The sequence below is a fragment of the Camelus dromedarius genome, chromosome 3 (genome assembly GCF_036321535.1).
Source record: "Camelus dromedarius isolate mCamDro1 chromosome 3, mCamDro1.pat, whole genome shotgun sequence".
Lineage (NCBI taxonomy): Eukaryota > Metazoa > Chordata > Mammalia > Artiodactyla > Camelidae > Camelus > Camelus dromedarius.
The window spans coordinates 10,681,390-10,697,567 of record NC_087438.1 but is presented as its reverse complement, the minus strand read 5'-3'; the positions used below and the strand labels follow the sequence as shown (position 1 = coordinate 10,697,567).

Sequence of the window (16,178 nt, the reverse complement as noted above, 5' to 3'; positions counted from 1 at the left end):
GACTTCACACTTGACACGTGTTTTGATCTCCCCAGGGACACTCCAACATCAGCATTACAACTTGCATTTCACAAATGAAGAGACTGAGGCCAAGCAAAATAAATTGCCAAGGTCACATGGCCCGCAAGTGGCAGGAATGAATTTCAGCCCAGGTAGGTCTGATCCAGGGCACATTCTCTTCTGACGAATTTAGATGCCTGCAAGGAGGGACTGCAAAGCCGGCCATCTCCTCCCTTCTCAAGGATTTCTGCAAACTTTTCCACACATTTGTTCTCTTCTCTTAAACGTGGTGGTGTCACAAACTTACATCAGAGGGAAGACTCCACCCTAGGCCTCTGATTCCTTCCCACCACTTTAGGGTGTAACACCATGTAGAGGGTTGAATAGTGGCTTCCAAAAAAGTATGTCCAAATCCTAAATCCCTGAACCTGTGACTATGACCTTATTTGGAGACATGAGTCTTTGCAAGTGTAATTAAATTAAAGATCACAAGATGAGGGGGCGGGTATAGCTCGAAGTGGTAGAGCCCATGCTTAGCATGCAGGAGGTTCTGGGTTTAATCCCCAGTGCTGCCTCTAAAAAGTGAACAAATAAATAAACCTAATTGCTCCCCCCCCCCCCAAAACAAAACGGAAAAAAAAAAAAAGATCACAGGATGAGATCATCCTGGATTTAAGGTGGGCCCTAAATCCAGGGAAAGTGTCCTTATCAGAAAAAAAGTCGGAAGGAGATTGGAGACACAGGAAACTCAGGGGAGAAGCCATGTGGAGACAAAGGCAGAGACAAGATTTATGACAGGAAGGCCGACAGCCCCCGGGAGCTGGAAGGGACAGGGAAGGCTCTCCCCTACTGCACAGTGTAACAACACCCGGATATCTGACTTCAGGCCTCCAGACTGCGAGACAATCAATTCCCATTGTTTTAAGCCCTCAGTTGGTGGTAATTTGTTATGGCGGCCCTCAGTAATTCATTCACACTGAAACTCAGGACCTTTGTTTTGTAATTATGACCCACCAACTATCACTGCTTAGAGGCTGTAAAACTCACCTACTCTAAATCCATTCAATTTTAGATTGGGAATCCCAAATTTGAAAATCGAGGCTCAGACTATTACTGATTTTTAAGAATACACAGTCAGAAAAAAAATAATATATAAAAATAGGCCAGTACATCAGCTACTTTTTTTTCTCAAAAGACGAAAATGCCTTTTCCCACAAAATATTCTGCAGTCAATAGATAACCTCATTTAGGGATGAGGATTACTTAATACTATTTCTATAGTATCTCAATTAAATTTTCTTAAATGGGCAGTAAGCATAAAAGAGGGGAAATGAAAAAAGAACAAACACAAAGAGCCTAGATTTCACCCACAAATCTGTTTTGTAGCCTGCAATCTGTCAGTAAAGCCTGCAAGCCCCCTATTATGTTGTTGTTGTTTTTTTTTTCCTGGTACAAACACTTTCTATTTTGAGCCTTTTTCCCTTCTCTCTCTCACGCTAATAAGAAATTTCAAAAGCAATCATGAGCCCAAACCGAAGATTACTTAGCAAGACAGGCTTCTCCTAAATGCTCTACATTATCCTCTCTCTGTCCTCATTTTGAGTCATTCTCTCTGAAGATGCCGATTGCATGATTGAATCTGTCACCCTCCAAATGGCGTTAAGAAAAGCTTCTTGCCTGGAACACTGTTTACATGGGAGGTGGGGTAAAAAGCCCAGGACTCACAAATTGGAAGTAGGGAAGGGAACGTATGTCTCCAGGGTAGCCCGAGGGAGCCTCTGAGTTTAGCAGGTGGAAACCCGGACTCCATCCTGACTGTGTGAGCCCCGGCAAGTTACTAAGCCTCTCTGAGTCTTGGCTTCCTCATTTGGAAAGTGTGAATAATAACAGTGCCCAGAGCCTGAAGTTTTGAGATGAATGAAATAAAAGTTTCTAAACCCTGTGATCACTTCTCTTTCCATCTCACTCAACTTACTCATGCACTTGACATAGTTGGTCTTTCTTGATTGACTGTCAACTCCTACCTTTCTGAACTCACCTCAGCATGTGTCCCTTTCACAGCAAAATGTTGGAGTACTTTGGATCTCTTACCTCCTCCCTCCTTTGATGGCCTCATCTGGGATCCTGACTTTCACACAGCAGTGTTTTGCTGATACCTGAATCCAAGTGTCCAGCCTCCCCTCTGAGCTCCAGACTAATTTAGCTACTCAGCTCTCTCTGACATCTCCACCTGATGTGTAAGAAGCATTACAAAGGTGGCACGTCCACACCAAACTCTTGATCTGCATCTCCAGAGCTGCTCTGTCTCCCATGCTGCCCCTGTCAGTAAATGGTCCTGCTAGTTTGGGCTCAAGTCAAAACCTGCCTCCTCTCTTGTTCTCACTGCACATCCCAATCCATCAGCAAATATTTCCTCCATAACTTCAGAGCATTTCCAGAATCCACCACTTTTCATCTCCTCCAAGTTACGTCATGTCTGCAAGCCATCATCTTCTCCCTCCTAGATAATTGCAGTAGCTTCCTATCTGGCCTCTCTGCTTCCACCATTCCCCCCAACCCAGCCCTTTCTCCACTAAAAAAGCAATGCAATTCCTTTGAAACCTACATCAAAACATGTCCCTGGTCAATCATCTCCAAGGGCTTCCCCTTTCCACTCGAATCCCTAACTACCCCACTGACTTCATCCCCAACAAATCTCCCCCCTCCTCCCTCCCTCAACATGCCAAGCCCTTCCCCGGGCTCAGGGTTCTGCTGTTCCCTCTGCCTGGGAAGCAGACATTTACTCAACAGAGTGACTTCCCTGGCCACCCTCTGTCCACCTCTATCCTGTGCTCAGATTTTTTTCTTCTTAGGACTAATCTACTTTGCATTATGGATGTGTTTGTTGGCTGTCTCCCTACCAGAACGTAAGCTCTAGGACAGGAAGAACCTCATTGCATTCATTGCTGTATCCTTGGCTCCTAGGATGCTGCCTGACACATTAGAAACTGTTGAACAACTGAATAAAGGAAAGAATGAGTGAACGCATGAATTAATCAATGAATGAGGTTCTACAGCTAAAGCACTGAGCCCAGCGTGGTGCACAGTAAACAATTCCTAAATATCACCCACTGCTGCGCTTGTTTGTTTTATTCTTAATTATTATTTGCCTGGGTGCTTTACACAACCCGCATTTCCTCCTGGCCCTTCGACTTTTCAGACCTCCTCCTGTCCTGCCCAAACCTCTCCACGGGAACCTCAGAACAGTCAGAAGATGATAATGGAGATCGCCGTGGCAAGAAAGAAGTCAATGGCAACCCTTTTTTATTGTCACCAAGTTTGGTTCTGCCAGATACACAGATAAGGAGGATGGCTGGACAAAACTGTCTTCAAGCACATCTGTCGAATGCCCAGGTTGCACTGCGTCCCGTCTTTTTCATATACCAGCTGAAACATAAATATTTTCACCTTCAAGTTATACCCCCCAAAGTAACTTTGAAAAGCAACCAATAATAGTATCTGGGGTTCAGAAAACACAACCAATCTTACTTTTAATGACTATTGTGTTATTTTGAAGGGTGTACAAACTTCAATATATAGAATTTTGTGGGGGAATAGTTAGGTAAACCCTGGGAAATGCAAACCAAATGAACTCACCCCATAGTTTGCACTGGAAACTTATACAACAGATCTACATCAAATCTAACTTGTTATTGGTCTACACATTTTTTGGAGCTTTTGGCCACATGTTCTGCACAGACACGCCTGGTAGAGGGGACCACACACACAGCACATCATGGTAAACACGCCTTAAAGGGGCTTCGCAGGGTCCTTGAGAACCACTGGGGCAAGGACAAGATGCTTTTCTTTCCCGCTGGGATGGGGCCTCAGGTAAGCGGCTCCCCTGGTCTGGTGGGCAGCCAAGCCACCTGAGATGAGGCCTGTCAGGGATGCCCGGCGCCTACAGCTGATGGGATTCATTAGAGTGTCAGGTTCAGGTCAAATGCCCACCTGTGGCCCCAGCTCTGGAGGGACCTGGAAAATTACTAACCCCAAGGCCAAGAGGACTCTGTCTAGGTCCAGAGCCACCAGAGCCCCGATCCTTCCACTGAGCAAAACACTCTTTTGGAGACAAGCTGGCAGGATTCTTAGACAGAAGGAGACAAAATCACTGACTCAGGAAAACCAGACCCTCTCTGGAGGGGCAAACCCTTTAAGACAGGACTGGAACATTCTTGGGTGGGGCAATTCACCAAAAAACAAACAACTGAGCAGTTCACCTCCACCCGAACCAAGTCTCTCTGTGAACCGCCCCAGCCACTGCCAGGCCACTCAGCTACCCTGATGTTGCAGTCTTTCCCTCGGCCACAGGGACCACACCCTGGTGTGTCCCCATTCCTGACCTGCCAGGACCCGGCCCTGCCTGCTTGCTGCCCTACCTCAGTCCAGCCGGAGGCTGCTTCACCAGCAGTCCCTAGATCCGTCTACCTCCAGCAGCCACCCTGGCTCAAACCCTGCATGGATGTGATCGAGCTGGAAGGAGCAGAAGAGAACAGTCGTTGGGAGAACTGGCTTTGGAATCAGAGACCTAAAATCCTCTGTCGCCCATTTTCAGCTGTGCAGACAAAGAAGGACTGCCCCACGAACACCTCTGGGTGCCTTCCTGCGTTCTCATCTCCTGGCAACAAGGTAGTGGGTCCAAGGACTCAGCCCTACCAGGCCAGCTCCCTGATAGAAAGGGGCCACCCCGGAATTCGACTCTCCATGGGACAAGGAGCACTCAGGGTCTCCAGGAGCCAGCCAGCTGGTCTTTCCCAGCTCTCCCCATCACCTGGCCCCTTGGTTCCGTGGATGTTTATCTCCCTGGGCCAAGCCACCCTTCCTCTAGAGAAAGAGGGACCCTGGTGGGGTCCCTCTGCAGGAGCATGGCCCCATGGTGGGTGTAGCTGTGCCCCAGCCCAAGAAGGCCTCGCCCCAAGATGTGGAGAGAACAGGGGACCTGGCTGGGCACGCCCACCAGATTTGAAAGGCCCAGTAGGAAAAAAGAATATAAAGTATCTCATTGATGTGTTTATACTGATTCCATGTTGTAACAGTGGTATTTTGGATACATTAGGTCAAACAAAATATTTGATTAGAATCAATTTCACCTGTTTTGTTTTGACTTTTTAATGAAGCCAAATGTGATGGGTTAAACACTGGCACCCAAGGATACCTACTCCCTGGAACCCGAGAACATCACTTGATATGGCAAAAGGTGAGATTCTCTTCGAATCGGGGACCCCAGTTCTGCAGAGAGTGGCTGGGCATGACCTCGAGTTGTCTTCTGTTAGGGAAGGAGAGTATATGTTTGCAGCTGTAACAGAATAGTCGGGCTTTGTTAGGCAGAGCCATCTTTGGAACATCGTCTGTATGGGGTGATGTGAGTATGTGCTGCAGAGACTAGGGGCAGGGGCTGTGTGCTGGACAGCTGTTGGGTTGTCTGCCCAACCTCTCCTCTCTGGGGCTCCCAGTGGTCATTCTGGACAACAGGCCCCCACCCCATGACTCCTCTGATTTAACCAGGGTAAACACCTGACCCAAGCTGGCTGACTCAGGGTCCCTTCTGCAGAAATACAGACCTGGGAGCAAAAAGAATCTGATGTCTAAATCTCGGGAGCTGTGGTTGAGCACTTTCTAATCACTAGAAAGGCAGAGGTTGGACCAGAAGTGTAGAGGATGACAGAGGAGAGAGTGGAGGGCAGGGAGGAGGGAGAGCAGGAAAGGAGAAAGAAATGGTGATTAGAGACAGAGTCCTGACGGGTGCTCAGTCCCTGGTTCCAGGCCCTTCCTGAGGACACAGTGCTTTTGGCCTGGGTTCTGTGGGACACACCTGTATCTTCATAATAAATCCTTCTTTTCAGCTTTGTCTAGTTTAAGCTAATTTCTCTGACATTCAACCAAAGGAATTCAACTCATACACCTCCTCATAGATTAGCTGTGAGCCACGAATTGTCAACTTGGAGGTTCAACATACACAAGCTTATGGAAAACCCAATTCAAAATGTATTATTTAGTGTCTATTATTATCCTGGGTTGGAGATGGGAAGTAAGAGAGTGAAAAGAGATGGAATAATATTTTAAATCATTCCCCACCTCAGGAAATTTAATATTTTGTGGTAGATATCAGACATAAACTAGAAATAAAGACCAATGCAGCTCTTGTTCTGATCACCAAGATATAGATCAGAAGAGAAATGATCAAACTGAGCTAGAATTATACAGGATATCTTTGTAAAAGACATGAGATGTTCAAAGAGCCTTTAAAAGTAAATAGACCTTGGGTAGATAGCAAGAATAAAAATGTAAACTTTATTAAATATATTTACAGGCATAGCTTAGAGAAACTGCAGGTTTAATTCCAGACCACAACAATAAAGTGAATTTACTGCACTAAAGCAAGTTAGTTACACAAGATTTTTTGGTTGCTCAGGACATTTAAAGTTATGTTCACACTATGTAATCTATTAAGTGTGCAATAGCATATGTCTTTAAAAAAACAATGTATATACCTTAATTTAAAAACATGTTATTGCTAAAATACGCTAACCACTATCTGCGCCTTGAGCAACTCATAGTTGGTAACATCAAATCTCACTGATCACAGATCACCACAACACGTATAATAATGAAAAAGTTCGAAATATTGGGAGAATTACAAAAATGTGATGCAGAGACAGGAAGTGAGCAAATGCTGTTGACAAAATGTCCTCCATAGACTTGCTGAACATAGGGTTGCCAAAAACCTTCAGTTTGTAAAAAAAAAAAAAAAAAAAATGCACTACCTGTGAAATGCAATAAAGCAAAGTGCAATAAAACAAGACACGCCTATAATTACAGACAGTTTGTGTTATTCTGGTCATTAAAAAAAAATAGCAAAAGCAAAAGTTCAACAAAGAGGAAAAAGGGAAATGAGAAATAACTACATTTTCATCTTTTCTGTTGTCCATCCATCTGATTCACTAAGAATTGCCAGACCTAAGGTTTGGAGAGCCAGGATGAAGTATCTTTTGTGTTTCACGGTAATGAGCCAAATGTAAGTTGGCAAATCATCAAACGCTCACCTATACGAAGATCCTTCCAGAAACCTGAAAGTCAGGCGGTGGTGGTGGTGTTTTTGAGTGGTACAAGCAGAATCCACCCTAAAACTGACTTTTGTTTCTCAGGTCCCTGTTCAGATGTAAGAGTGAGTTAACAGTTACCAACATACGATGTTATCAGGTTACATCACTGACCTGGCAAGGGGCTTCCTGAATGTTTTATTCTTTAGCAACTATAGAAAAATCAAAATTTATAAAAGTGCATAAGGCGTAAATCTGTGCTCTAATTAAATTTGCGTCAAACCCTCTTCTCAGAAGAGAAATAAACGAGAAAAAAAATTCAAGAGATTTATATGTCTGCTGTCCATAATTGTTTTCTTTTGATTTAATTTTGTTTCACTATGTAAAACATGATTGTTCTCAAAGCCAAAAGGTGATAATACAGTACATTCAGAGAAGTCCTTCCTCCATCTCTATTCCACCTTGGTCTCTTTTTTCCCCCAAAGATAAACATTTGAATCATTTTTGTTTATATTTCCACTGTGTCTTTTCACAAATAAAAGCAAATACACAAGGCACATACAAACATACTCATATTTCTCTCTGCTTTGATACCCCCAAATAGCATTCCATTTCATGGTTTGGCACCTCACTTTTTTCACTTATCAAAATAGTCTGCAGCTCCCTCCATATCAGTATGTAGAAATCTTCTCCATCCGTTTTCATAGCACAACATTTTGAAGCATCTGTGTGGTCCCTTTGCAAATACTATTGAAGAAGTTATTAAAAGTGAAAACTGTAACTCTTGGCTGAATGTAACTAGCAAAGTCTAGCTTATCTACAGCAGATGTTCGATTTCAGGATCGTTTACCCATGACACTCACCTCCTACCTCCAATTGTTGGAATACGCTGAGAGCACACAAATTGGCTTTGATAATTAGGCCAGTCAAATTATAACTAGGGTTTGGGCTGGAATGACACAGAGACGACAAAAGTAAAACCTGAAGTTTGGGGAAAGATACGACTTCTCCTTTTGCTCTCTGGAAGCTTGAAAACAGGCAGAAATCATGACTGCATCAAATAGGACAATATTTATAGAAACATAATTGAGTAGTGTAGAATCAGAAGCTCCCCCGACCATATTTACAGTGAGCCATGCAGTAAAACTGCACTAGGCCCAGATGGAGAACCACAAGGCTTGGATTTATATCTACTCTATATCTTGGAGGGTTTACTGATCATTTCAAAACTAGACATCAATATTTGGGACTAAACCTTCCATCAAAACCATGTGTTGAGTAAATTGGTTACACTGAGTATATGACATGGGGTAATCATGTGTGCCCAGTGTGGATGACTGTATAAAGCCCATCCCACACAAATATTTATGGCAGCTGCTTCCGGACCATGCCCATTGCTATGTTTCCAATGTGACACCATTGGGCTCCTCAAATCAAGGATATATGAGTTGTAGAGTTCTCAAACTGGATCTTAAACAAGATCTTTTATTCTGTCCTTTGCAGCTAATACTCCTTGTGGGTAACGTGAGCATATCCATTTATGACTAACTACAGAAAAAAAGTAAATCAGACGTGTATGTAACTTTTAGTTTCTCTTTTTCACATTAGTGTCTTCCAAACTTGGCGTTAATAATTTTAGGCATTAAAATAATAGCATATTGTTGGTCGTTTATGAAATTGTTTTGGGAAGAATAACTTTTCCCGTGCTGTGAAATCAATGCTAACTTGTACTTCTAAGGAAGTTTTGCAAATATTTTTTAAAAACACTTTTTCTTTTTATAAACTTTCATATGCCTATTTTGGTCAATACTGAAAAGTATAAAAGAAAAATAAGTACTAACACTATGCAGCTGTAACTAACCACTGTTAATAGTTGAGCGTGGTTCCTTCCAGTATTTTTTCCTATATGCACATAATTTTTTTCTTACATGGTTGAGTATACAGTCTGTAAATCTTATACCAATCTTTGGCCAAAAGCAATCAAATCTAAACTAAAAACCTTGTAAAAGGAAAGTAAAGCTGTACCCTCTGAAAGAGAACACTCTCTGAATCTAATTTAAATGACTCTGTGATCTCTCCTTGGGTTCTGGGTAATTTTAAAAATTTCCCATTCATTATCATCACCTGTATTCTAGACATCTTTTCAAACAACTGCTGAGTTTAAAAGAGGAAGAGAGAGAGGCCAAAAACTCCCCTTGAAATCTACCTGATTTTTGACTCTTTGACCAAAAAAAAAAAAAAAGTAATTAATTGTTCCATTCAGTTCCACAATGCTATAGTGTGACTGAAATTCAAAGCCCTTTCAAATCTAAAAAGTGCTCTTAGCCATAATCAAGATGGCACTATTAAATCACTTATTTTAAAAAGTATACTTAGAGTGCTTAAACAAGGATGATGACCTTTCATTGATTCACTGGAACTTTCTCGCCATTCCTCCTTAAGACCAAAGGTGTGCGACTGCATCAGTCAGCACAGCAAGGTTGGCCTGTCCTTGTCCAGGGACCAACCAAAGCAAACGAGACTTCCTGAGGATCGATTGAGAACCTCATCAACCCCACGTTCTAGACAAAGGTCAGTGTCATTAGATTGTTTAAGGTAAAATTGCTAGACTACAGAATGGATAAACCGTAAGATGATATTTGCTTTAGAAAAAAAAAAAAACTCCTTCCCTGAGAATTCCTTTAAATAATAGGCTCTCTTCGGATATTTAAAATAAAGATCCAACTCTATTAAAACACACCTTTCAGGAACCTGCTGTTGAGGAAAGTCCCGCACACGAGAACTTCCTGTTTTGCTGGGAAATCTCTAAAATAATACTACTGGATACATCTAACACAATAAATAATTACCAGAATTTCATTTTAATTATAGGGGATGTGATCTGAGGTTACATCAGAGCTGCAAGGTAAATTAGCTTCCTATTTCTCAAGGCCCTGTTCTGTGTGGAATTCTAAAAGGTCTTTTCAAGGGCAGAAAACATGGGATATTTTCAAATAATTGTGAAATACGTGAACCCTGGAGGTCGAGGTCTCAAGCTCACTATGAATACAAGCTTTCCGATGCGAAATGCGAGGTAACAGGCTCCTTTCTAGGTGCAAGATTTACTTATTAGTTTTAATAATGAATTAATTCATTATGCTTCGTAAACCGAAAGATGAATGGGGGACGGTAGTGCAAAATAATATGAGTAGGACAGGCTGCACAGTTTGCCGGACCCTCTTTTAAAAATTACTAATTTCAAGAGGGCCACAGCAGAGCATTAAGCCAAGCGCAGCTCCCTCTAAGTGCCAGGTCCTTTGCGAGACCACAGGTCGCGCGCGAAGCCCGTCCTGCACGGGAAGCCTTTCCCCTCTATTGTACAGAGATCTCCACGCAGGCAATCCCTCCCTCCTCTGGGTGCTTTTCATTCCAGGGGCCTCAGCCCTCCGGTCATCGAGCGCTGGGTGCTGAGACAGATGCTGACTTTGCTGCCACGCTGTTCTTAATTTTAGGTAAAGCGTCACAACTATTCTTTATCCTGAAATCACTGGGGCACAGTATTATAAAACAGATTTTTCTTTTTCTCCTTTATTGCAGAGACACACTTTTCGAGTTTTGTTGTTGTTGCCTCCAGCAGTGGTGCAGTGAGGGGACTCTCAGCTGACAGTTAGCAAACTCTGCTGGAGGCAGATCTGAGCGTCCCAAAGGGCAGCCCCCGACATCCCGGGTGCCTGCGGGGACCGTCCCTGCGGCCCTCTGCACATTTTCCCCCAGGATGCGGGTCACCATCGCCCTTGGACACGCTGAGATGCTCCTTTTCTCGGTCTCTCCCGCCGGCCCAGAGCGACACACCCATCTCTCCAGGGCCTCCAGCTCTCCAGATGGGCCCGAAGCAGGTCTCCGGCCGGGAACGGCCTCCTCCGCACGTCCCCACCCGCCTCAAGGCGGCCACCGGGGGACAGGGCCCGCGCAGCGCCCGCCAGGGAGGTGGAGGGGGGCTTCCCAAACTCGCTCCCTCTCGGCCCCTGCGCGCCTCATCTCTCCACGTGCGTCCGCGCTCAGGTCGCCGGCCCCTGCTGCCTGTTTTTCACACGTCTCGGCCCTTCCCGGGGCTGTGCGGGTACCCCAGTCGCGGGCCCCACAAAGCTGGGGCGACAGGGCCGGGCCGCAGGGCCCCGGGGAGCCTCCCGATCCCTGGCTGCGCCCGCCCCTCAGGCTCCCCCCGCGGCGCCCTCCGGCTCTGGATGGCGCGCCGCCCCCAGCTCGCTTCCCCCGCAGCCTCGCGCCGCCGCCCTCGGCCGGCAGGGGTACCGCGGTGAGTCCCACCCCGCGCGCCCGGACGCGGCGGATGCGGCGGCCCCGAGGCCTGTGCGTGCGCAGCGCCCCGCGCGGCCGCGCCGAGCGCAGGCGGCGGCGGAGGGAAGGCGGGCGCCGCCCGCCCGGCCCCTTCCCCAGGCCGCCGTCCGCCCGTCCTCCCGCCCCCGGGGCCGCCAGCGGTGTCCGCGCCTCCGCGCCCGCCCCTGATTTCCTCCGCACCGTGGTGGCGGCGGCGGCGGCGGCGGCGGCGGCGCCTCGTGCGCGCGGTTATTTATTTCCGGGCCCCAGAGCGCTTATAATGGAGCCGCTGTCAGCAGGACCTTCTGCTGCCGCTGCCGCCGCCGCCGCCGCCGCCGCCGCCGCCGTCCCTCCTCTTTTTTTTCCCGGCAGATCTTTGTTGTGTGGGAGGGCAGCAGGGATGGACTTGAGCTTGCCGATCTGCTAGAGCAGCCGTGCTTGGAGAGGGCGCCGCAGCCGCGAGGAGGAGCCGCCGCCGCCGTCCCGAGGCCCCGCCGGACCCGGCCTCCGTCCGCCCGCACCCCTGCTCGGCCCGCTCGGCCCGCGCCTCCCGGCAGAGTCCCCTCGCGGCGGCAGATGTGTGTGGGGTCAGCCCACGGCGGGGACTATGGTGAAATTCCCGGCGCTCACGCACTATTGGCCCCTGATCCGGTTCCTGGTGCCTCTGGGCATCACCAACATAGCCATCGACTTCGGGGAGCAGGTAAGCCCCGGCCGCGCCCCCCGCCCGGCCCGGGCAGCGCCGCCCCGCGCCCCACACCCCTCACCCTGCTCCTTCTACCTTGGCCGTAGACGCCTGGGCGGTCGAGGATGGGGGCAGAGGAAAGTCACCTGCTCCGAGTCGTTTTTTATCCTGAAACATTTGGTTGGGTTTACTGTTTGTCAAGGATGACTTTCCAGCATTCCATTCCCCCTCCCCCCAATTATTCAGCAGACTTTTCCAGCTCTCCCTGGAAAATGTTAAAAGACCGGAGGGTTTGGCGCTTCACCTATAGAAGGGTTTTTAGTGCACAGAAAGAGTATTATGTAATTTGTGATTATGTAAACCTTTGGTTTGTAAGTAAAATGTAGTTTCTGATAGCTCGAGTGCTGGGGTTTTATTTAGCCCGGGTTTGTGGTGATGGTGATGATTTGTATTAGAATGTGTCCAAGTTGATTTCCCAGGTACTTGTAATATATATTTTTTTAAGCTGAGGTATGGAATAGAGGTGTCCCAAACGTGTCCTGATAAGCCGACCACTGGCCATCTCTGGTTTGGGGTTTCTTTTTTCCCCCCTCTTGGACCACCAGAGAAGGGGAGCACATTTTTGTTTGTTGCCTTCTCATCCTTGTTTCTTTTTCATGTTTTCCCCCATTTCTTTCCATGTGGCGTCATTGCAAATCTAGCGCTGCAGACTCTCCAGCAGCGGGGCATTGGGACTCTGCACTTTGCCGATGGGGACCGTTTTCGCAGGCCTTCAGCGGGGTGCATTTGCATTTTTAAGGCTGGGAAGAGGCTGGAGGGTTGAGGGGGGCAGCCTGTCACCTTGATGGGCAGGTGTCAGGTGTCAGAACTGGCCCCGGGGTGGGATTGAACAGCTCTTCTGCTGTCGTAGTGCCTTATTTCTTTTCCTTTAAGTGAGGGAACCTCAAAAAATGTTTATTTAGAAAAGGCACCTATTTTGATGCACCTTGAGTTTAAAAAAAATTTTTTTCAGAAGGTTTTTTTTTCACTCCTCCATTTGTTGAATATCTGCTTGCATTTGTCTGTCTGTGCTCAGAACTTTTGATAGATTGCAAGGTTTAAGCTCCCTAAGACTTAGCCCACCTTGTAAGCTACTTTCTGCTTCTAATTTTGTTGCTGACAAGAGTTCACAATGTAGCATAACCTCTGTGTCTGGCTAGTAAGCCAGATAATTTCCTTTGATGAAATATTGTATCTTTTCTGTTGCCACTTTGCTCTGCCAGTACCTCCCCAGGGTCCCCCAAGGGCCTCTCTGCTGCTCCACTTTTTTCCCTGCCCACCTCCCCTTCTTGCATAATTAACTGGTGACTTTGGGCGTTTCCTCTAATCTTTGAAAAGGGTTTTAGACCTGAATTTATTACATGGCACATTTTAGATAAGGGCTACATGTTCACCTCCACCTTTTACTATTTTAAGGCTTATCTTCTTGGAGCTGCCCTGAGGGTTGTCAGAGAGCCCAGGCTTCTCACTGAATCGCTTCTCACTGAATCTCTTCTCCCTGAACTGTAGCACACGTGTGTGTTAGTTACGCAGGTATAACTGGGAGAGATGAGTATCTTTGCCATAGTTAAATGGCCTGAAACATACCACAGTATTGCCTCACATCTGCCTTGATTTCATACAAGGACTGGATTTTAGTGTAAGGGATAGGGTCTCCCAGAGGTTACAAAAGGGAGGCTAGACATAAGAGACAAATATACAGGAGGTCTAGCCTAGTGGGTCTAATAATTCAAACTCATCCTTGAGACATTGCTAACCTCCTTATCGTAGGTGACATAAGCAAAGTGCTAGAAAAGCTGTCTAGTTGCAGAAAAGCAAGTTTTATCAACAAGTATCCTTTGAGGTCCTTATCCCTTAAGTGCCTGTGTGTTTATGAGGTTACAGGCTGCCTGGTGGTGGAGATATTTTATCAGAGTTTGGGATGGAGAGATGGGGGAAGAAATGGATACTTGCTTTGCCTTCTGGCACCAGATGATAATTTTGCCAAATGGCACAGGGTGAAAAGCACAGAGCTTACTTTTTCTTACTATTAAATGGAAGGGCAAGAATTGCAGTGTGAGCTAGAGTGGCCTGGTCATGTGTGGATTATGAATAAAAGAGCATTTTACCTCAAGTTTTGAGGCACAGTAAAGAGGAGGGAAAATGAACCTATTTGCAAAAGTGGGTCTACATTAGACTTCTGAAAGTGTGAGGCTCTTAACATGGACTTTTGTCGAGTTCTTCTAGACAGATGGACACATGTAAGTTTCTACCATGCTTTCGGAGTGGGCAGGTGTATTTCACCTTGCTGTGAGTGAAATAATGATTCATGTTTCAGTAATTGTCTAAGCCTAAAGCAACACAGGAGTGATGCAGGAGTCCAAAGGTCAAAACACTCCCTGGTTCACAAGCTTTCGAGAGGATGAAGAAATGCAAGATTAAGAATATAAAACATCTCATAGCTTTTAAGTCTCTGAATTGTCAAAAGCAAAAGGCTAGTGAAATCATTTTATGTTTCTTAAATGAGGGGTTTTTAAAAATTATAAACATATCAGTTTGTGGTTTCTATAGAAAAGGTGGACAGGACTTTTAAAATGAAAATCCAGCTAAATACAAGATTCCACTGACATTTGCGTAAGCGGCACATGGACTGAGTAAGGGAATTACACATCAACCATCTCAGGGCTGTTAGTGTTGGCGTGGGGCATGGGGGTGTGAAGAAACCACCCAGGGCCTCTCTCAATATTTTCCATGAATGTTATTATCTGTTATGCATAGCTTGTCCTGTAATGTTATAGCTCAGTCAAGGAAGAAACCAGAATATTAAGGAATATTTATTTTAACAAAATAGATTATCACATTTTTCAATTTTGGTGGTGGCAGTAATTTGGGGGTGGGGGCACGTGTTGAAGTCTACACTGAGAACAAAGCTATCTGGAATCGAACAACTTGCTTTTTAATATTAAGCATAGGATAGGCACCACAGAATAAAATGAGAATATATCTATTACTGCAGAAACTAAAATAATGTTTGTAAAACCATTTAGATGAGTAGAACACTTTATGATAATTGCAGAGTGTGCAGAATTTTCATTTTATCTCAATTTGTACAGGTGGAGAATCAAGAATAATCATTGCTGGGGGGAGGGTACAGCTCAAGTGGTAGAGAGCATGCTTAGCATATATGAGGTCCTGGGTTCAATCCCCAGTACCTCGTCTAAGAATAAATAAATAAACCTAATTACCTCCCTCCACTAAAAAAAAAAAAAAAAAAAAAAAAAAAAAAAATCATCACTCCCATTCATTGATCACTGAGTCTGTGCTTTGAACATCTCAGTGCATGTTACGTATGAGGAAAGAATAAGAGGCCAGGAGTGTTAATACACTTGTGCAGGTTTACACAGGCAGTCCCGACGGAGTCGAGGTTCAAACCGTGGCCGCCTGGTCCTTAGCCATTCTCCTCTCTGCTTTCTCACTGAGACCCGCCCAGGAGTTCTTAGAAATTTGGAAGTAAGTTCTGGCTTTTTTGAGGCCCAGCCTTGGTTTAAATTTAATCTCAGCTGTCATATTTGAATTTTAAAGTCTCAATGGATGTAACACACTCATAATGAGGACTCTCAGGAAAGGGAGATTGTGACCGAGTTTCATGTAAGAAGGGCCAGAGTAGCCAGATAAACAATGAAACCAATGCTGTATCTTATTTTGATGAGATTGGCATAGCCTTTGGTTAAAAAGGAGGGGGAAAGATAAGCAACAACTGATACTTCACAATAAAGTTATTCAGAAATCACTTAAATCTTTATCATTAGAGCAGCAGAGGTTGCTAAGGAAAGAGAGAAGACACTAAGGTATATGTTGGACAATGTATTTGGGACAAATGTCCCTTTGTTCTCACCATATTCAAAGGACAGTGATTTCTGTTTAAAATTAAACTTAGAAAGTCTTTGCACTCCCTAAAAGCCAAGTTCACCAAATTATGTAGAATAAATCAGTGATTTTTTTAAAGGTACCTAATGACACTCAAAATATTAAAGACAGCTTTGCTATGAAGACTTGAAATCTTCTCACTTAAGAAGCAATGT

General features: G+C 45.3%; 1 protein-coding gene across 1 annotated transcript in view; it reads left to right on the top strand.

The window, feature by feature from the left end:
• The first annotated feature begins 11,690 nt into the window (after positions 1 to 11,690).
• Positions 11,691 to 16,178, top strand: part of ANKH (ANKH inorganic pyrophosphate transport regulator) — a 130,389-nt gene continuing 125,901 nt past the window's right edge. The window contains exon 1 of the mRNA XM_010981973.3: positions 11,691 to 12,096. Coding sequence (XP_010980275.1) covers positions 12,001 to 12,096 — 96 coding nt within the window. The 5' untranslated portion in view covers positions 11,691 to 12,000. The remainder of the gene's footprint in view (positions 12,097 to 16,178) is intronic.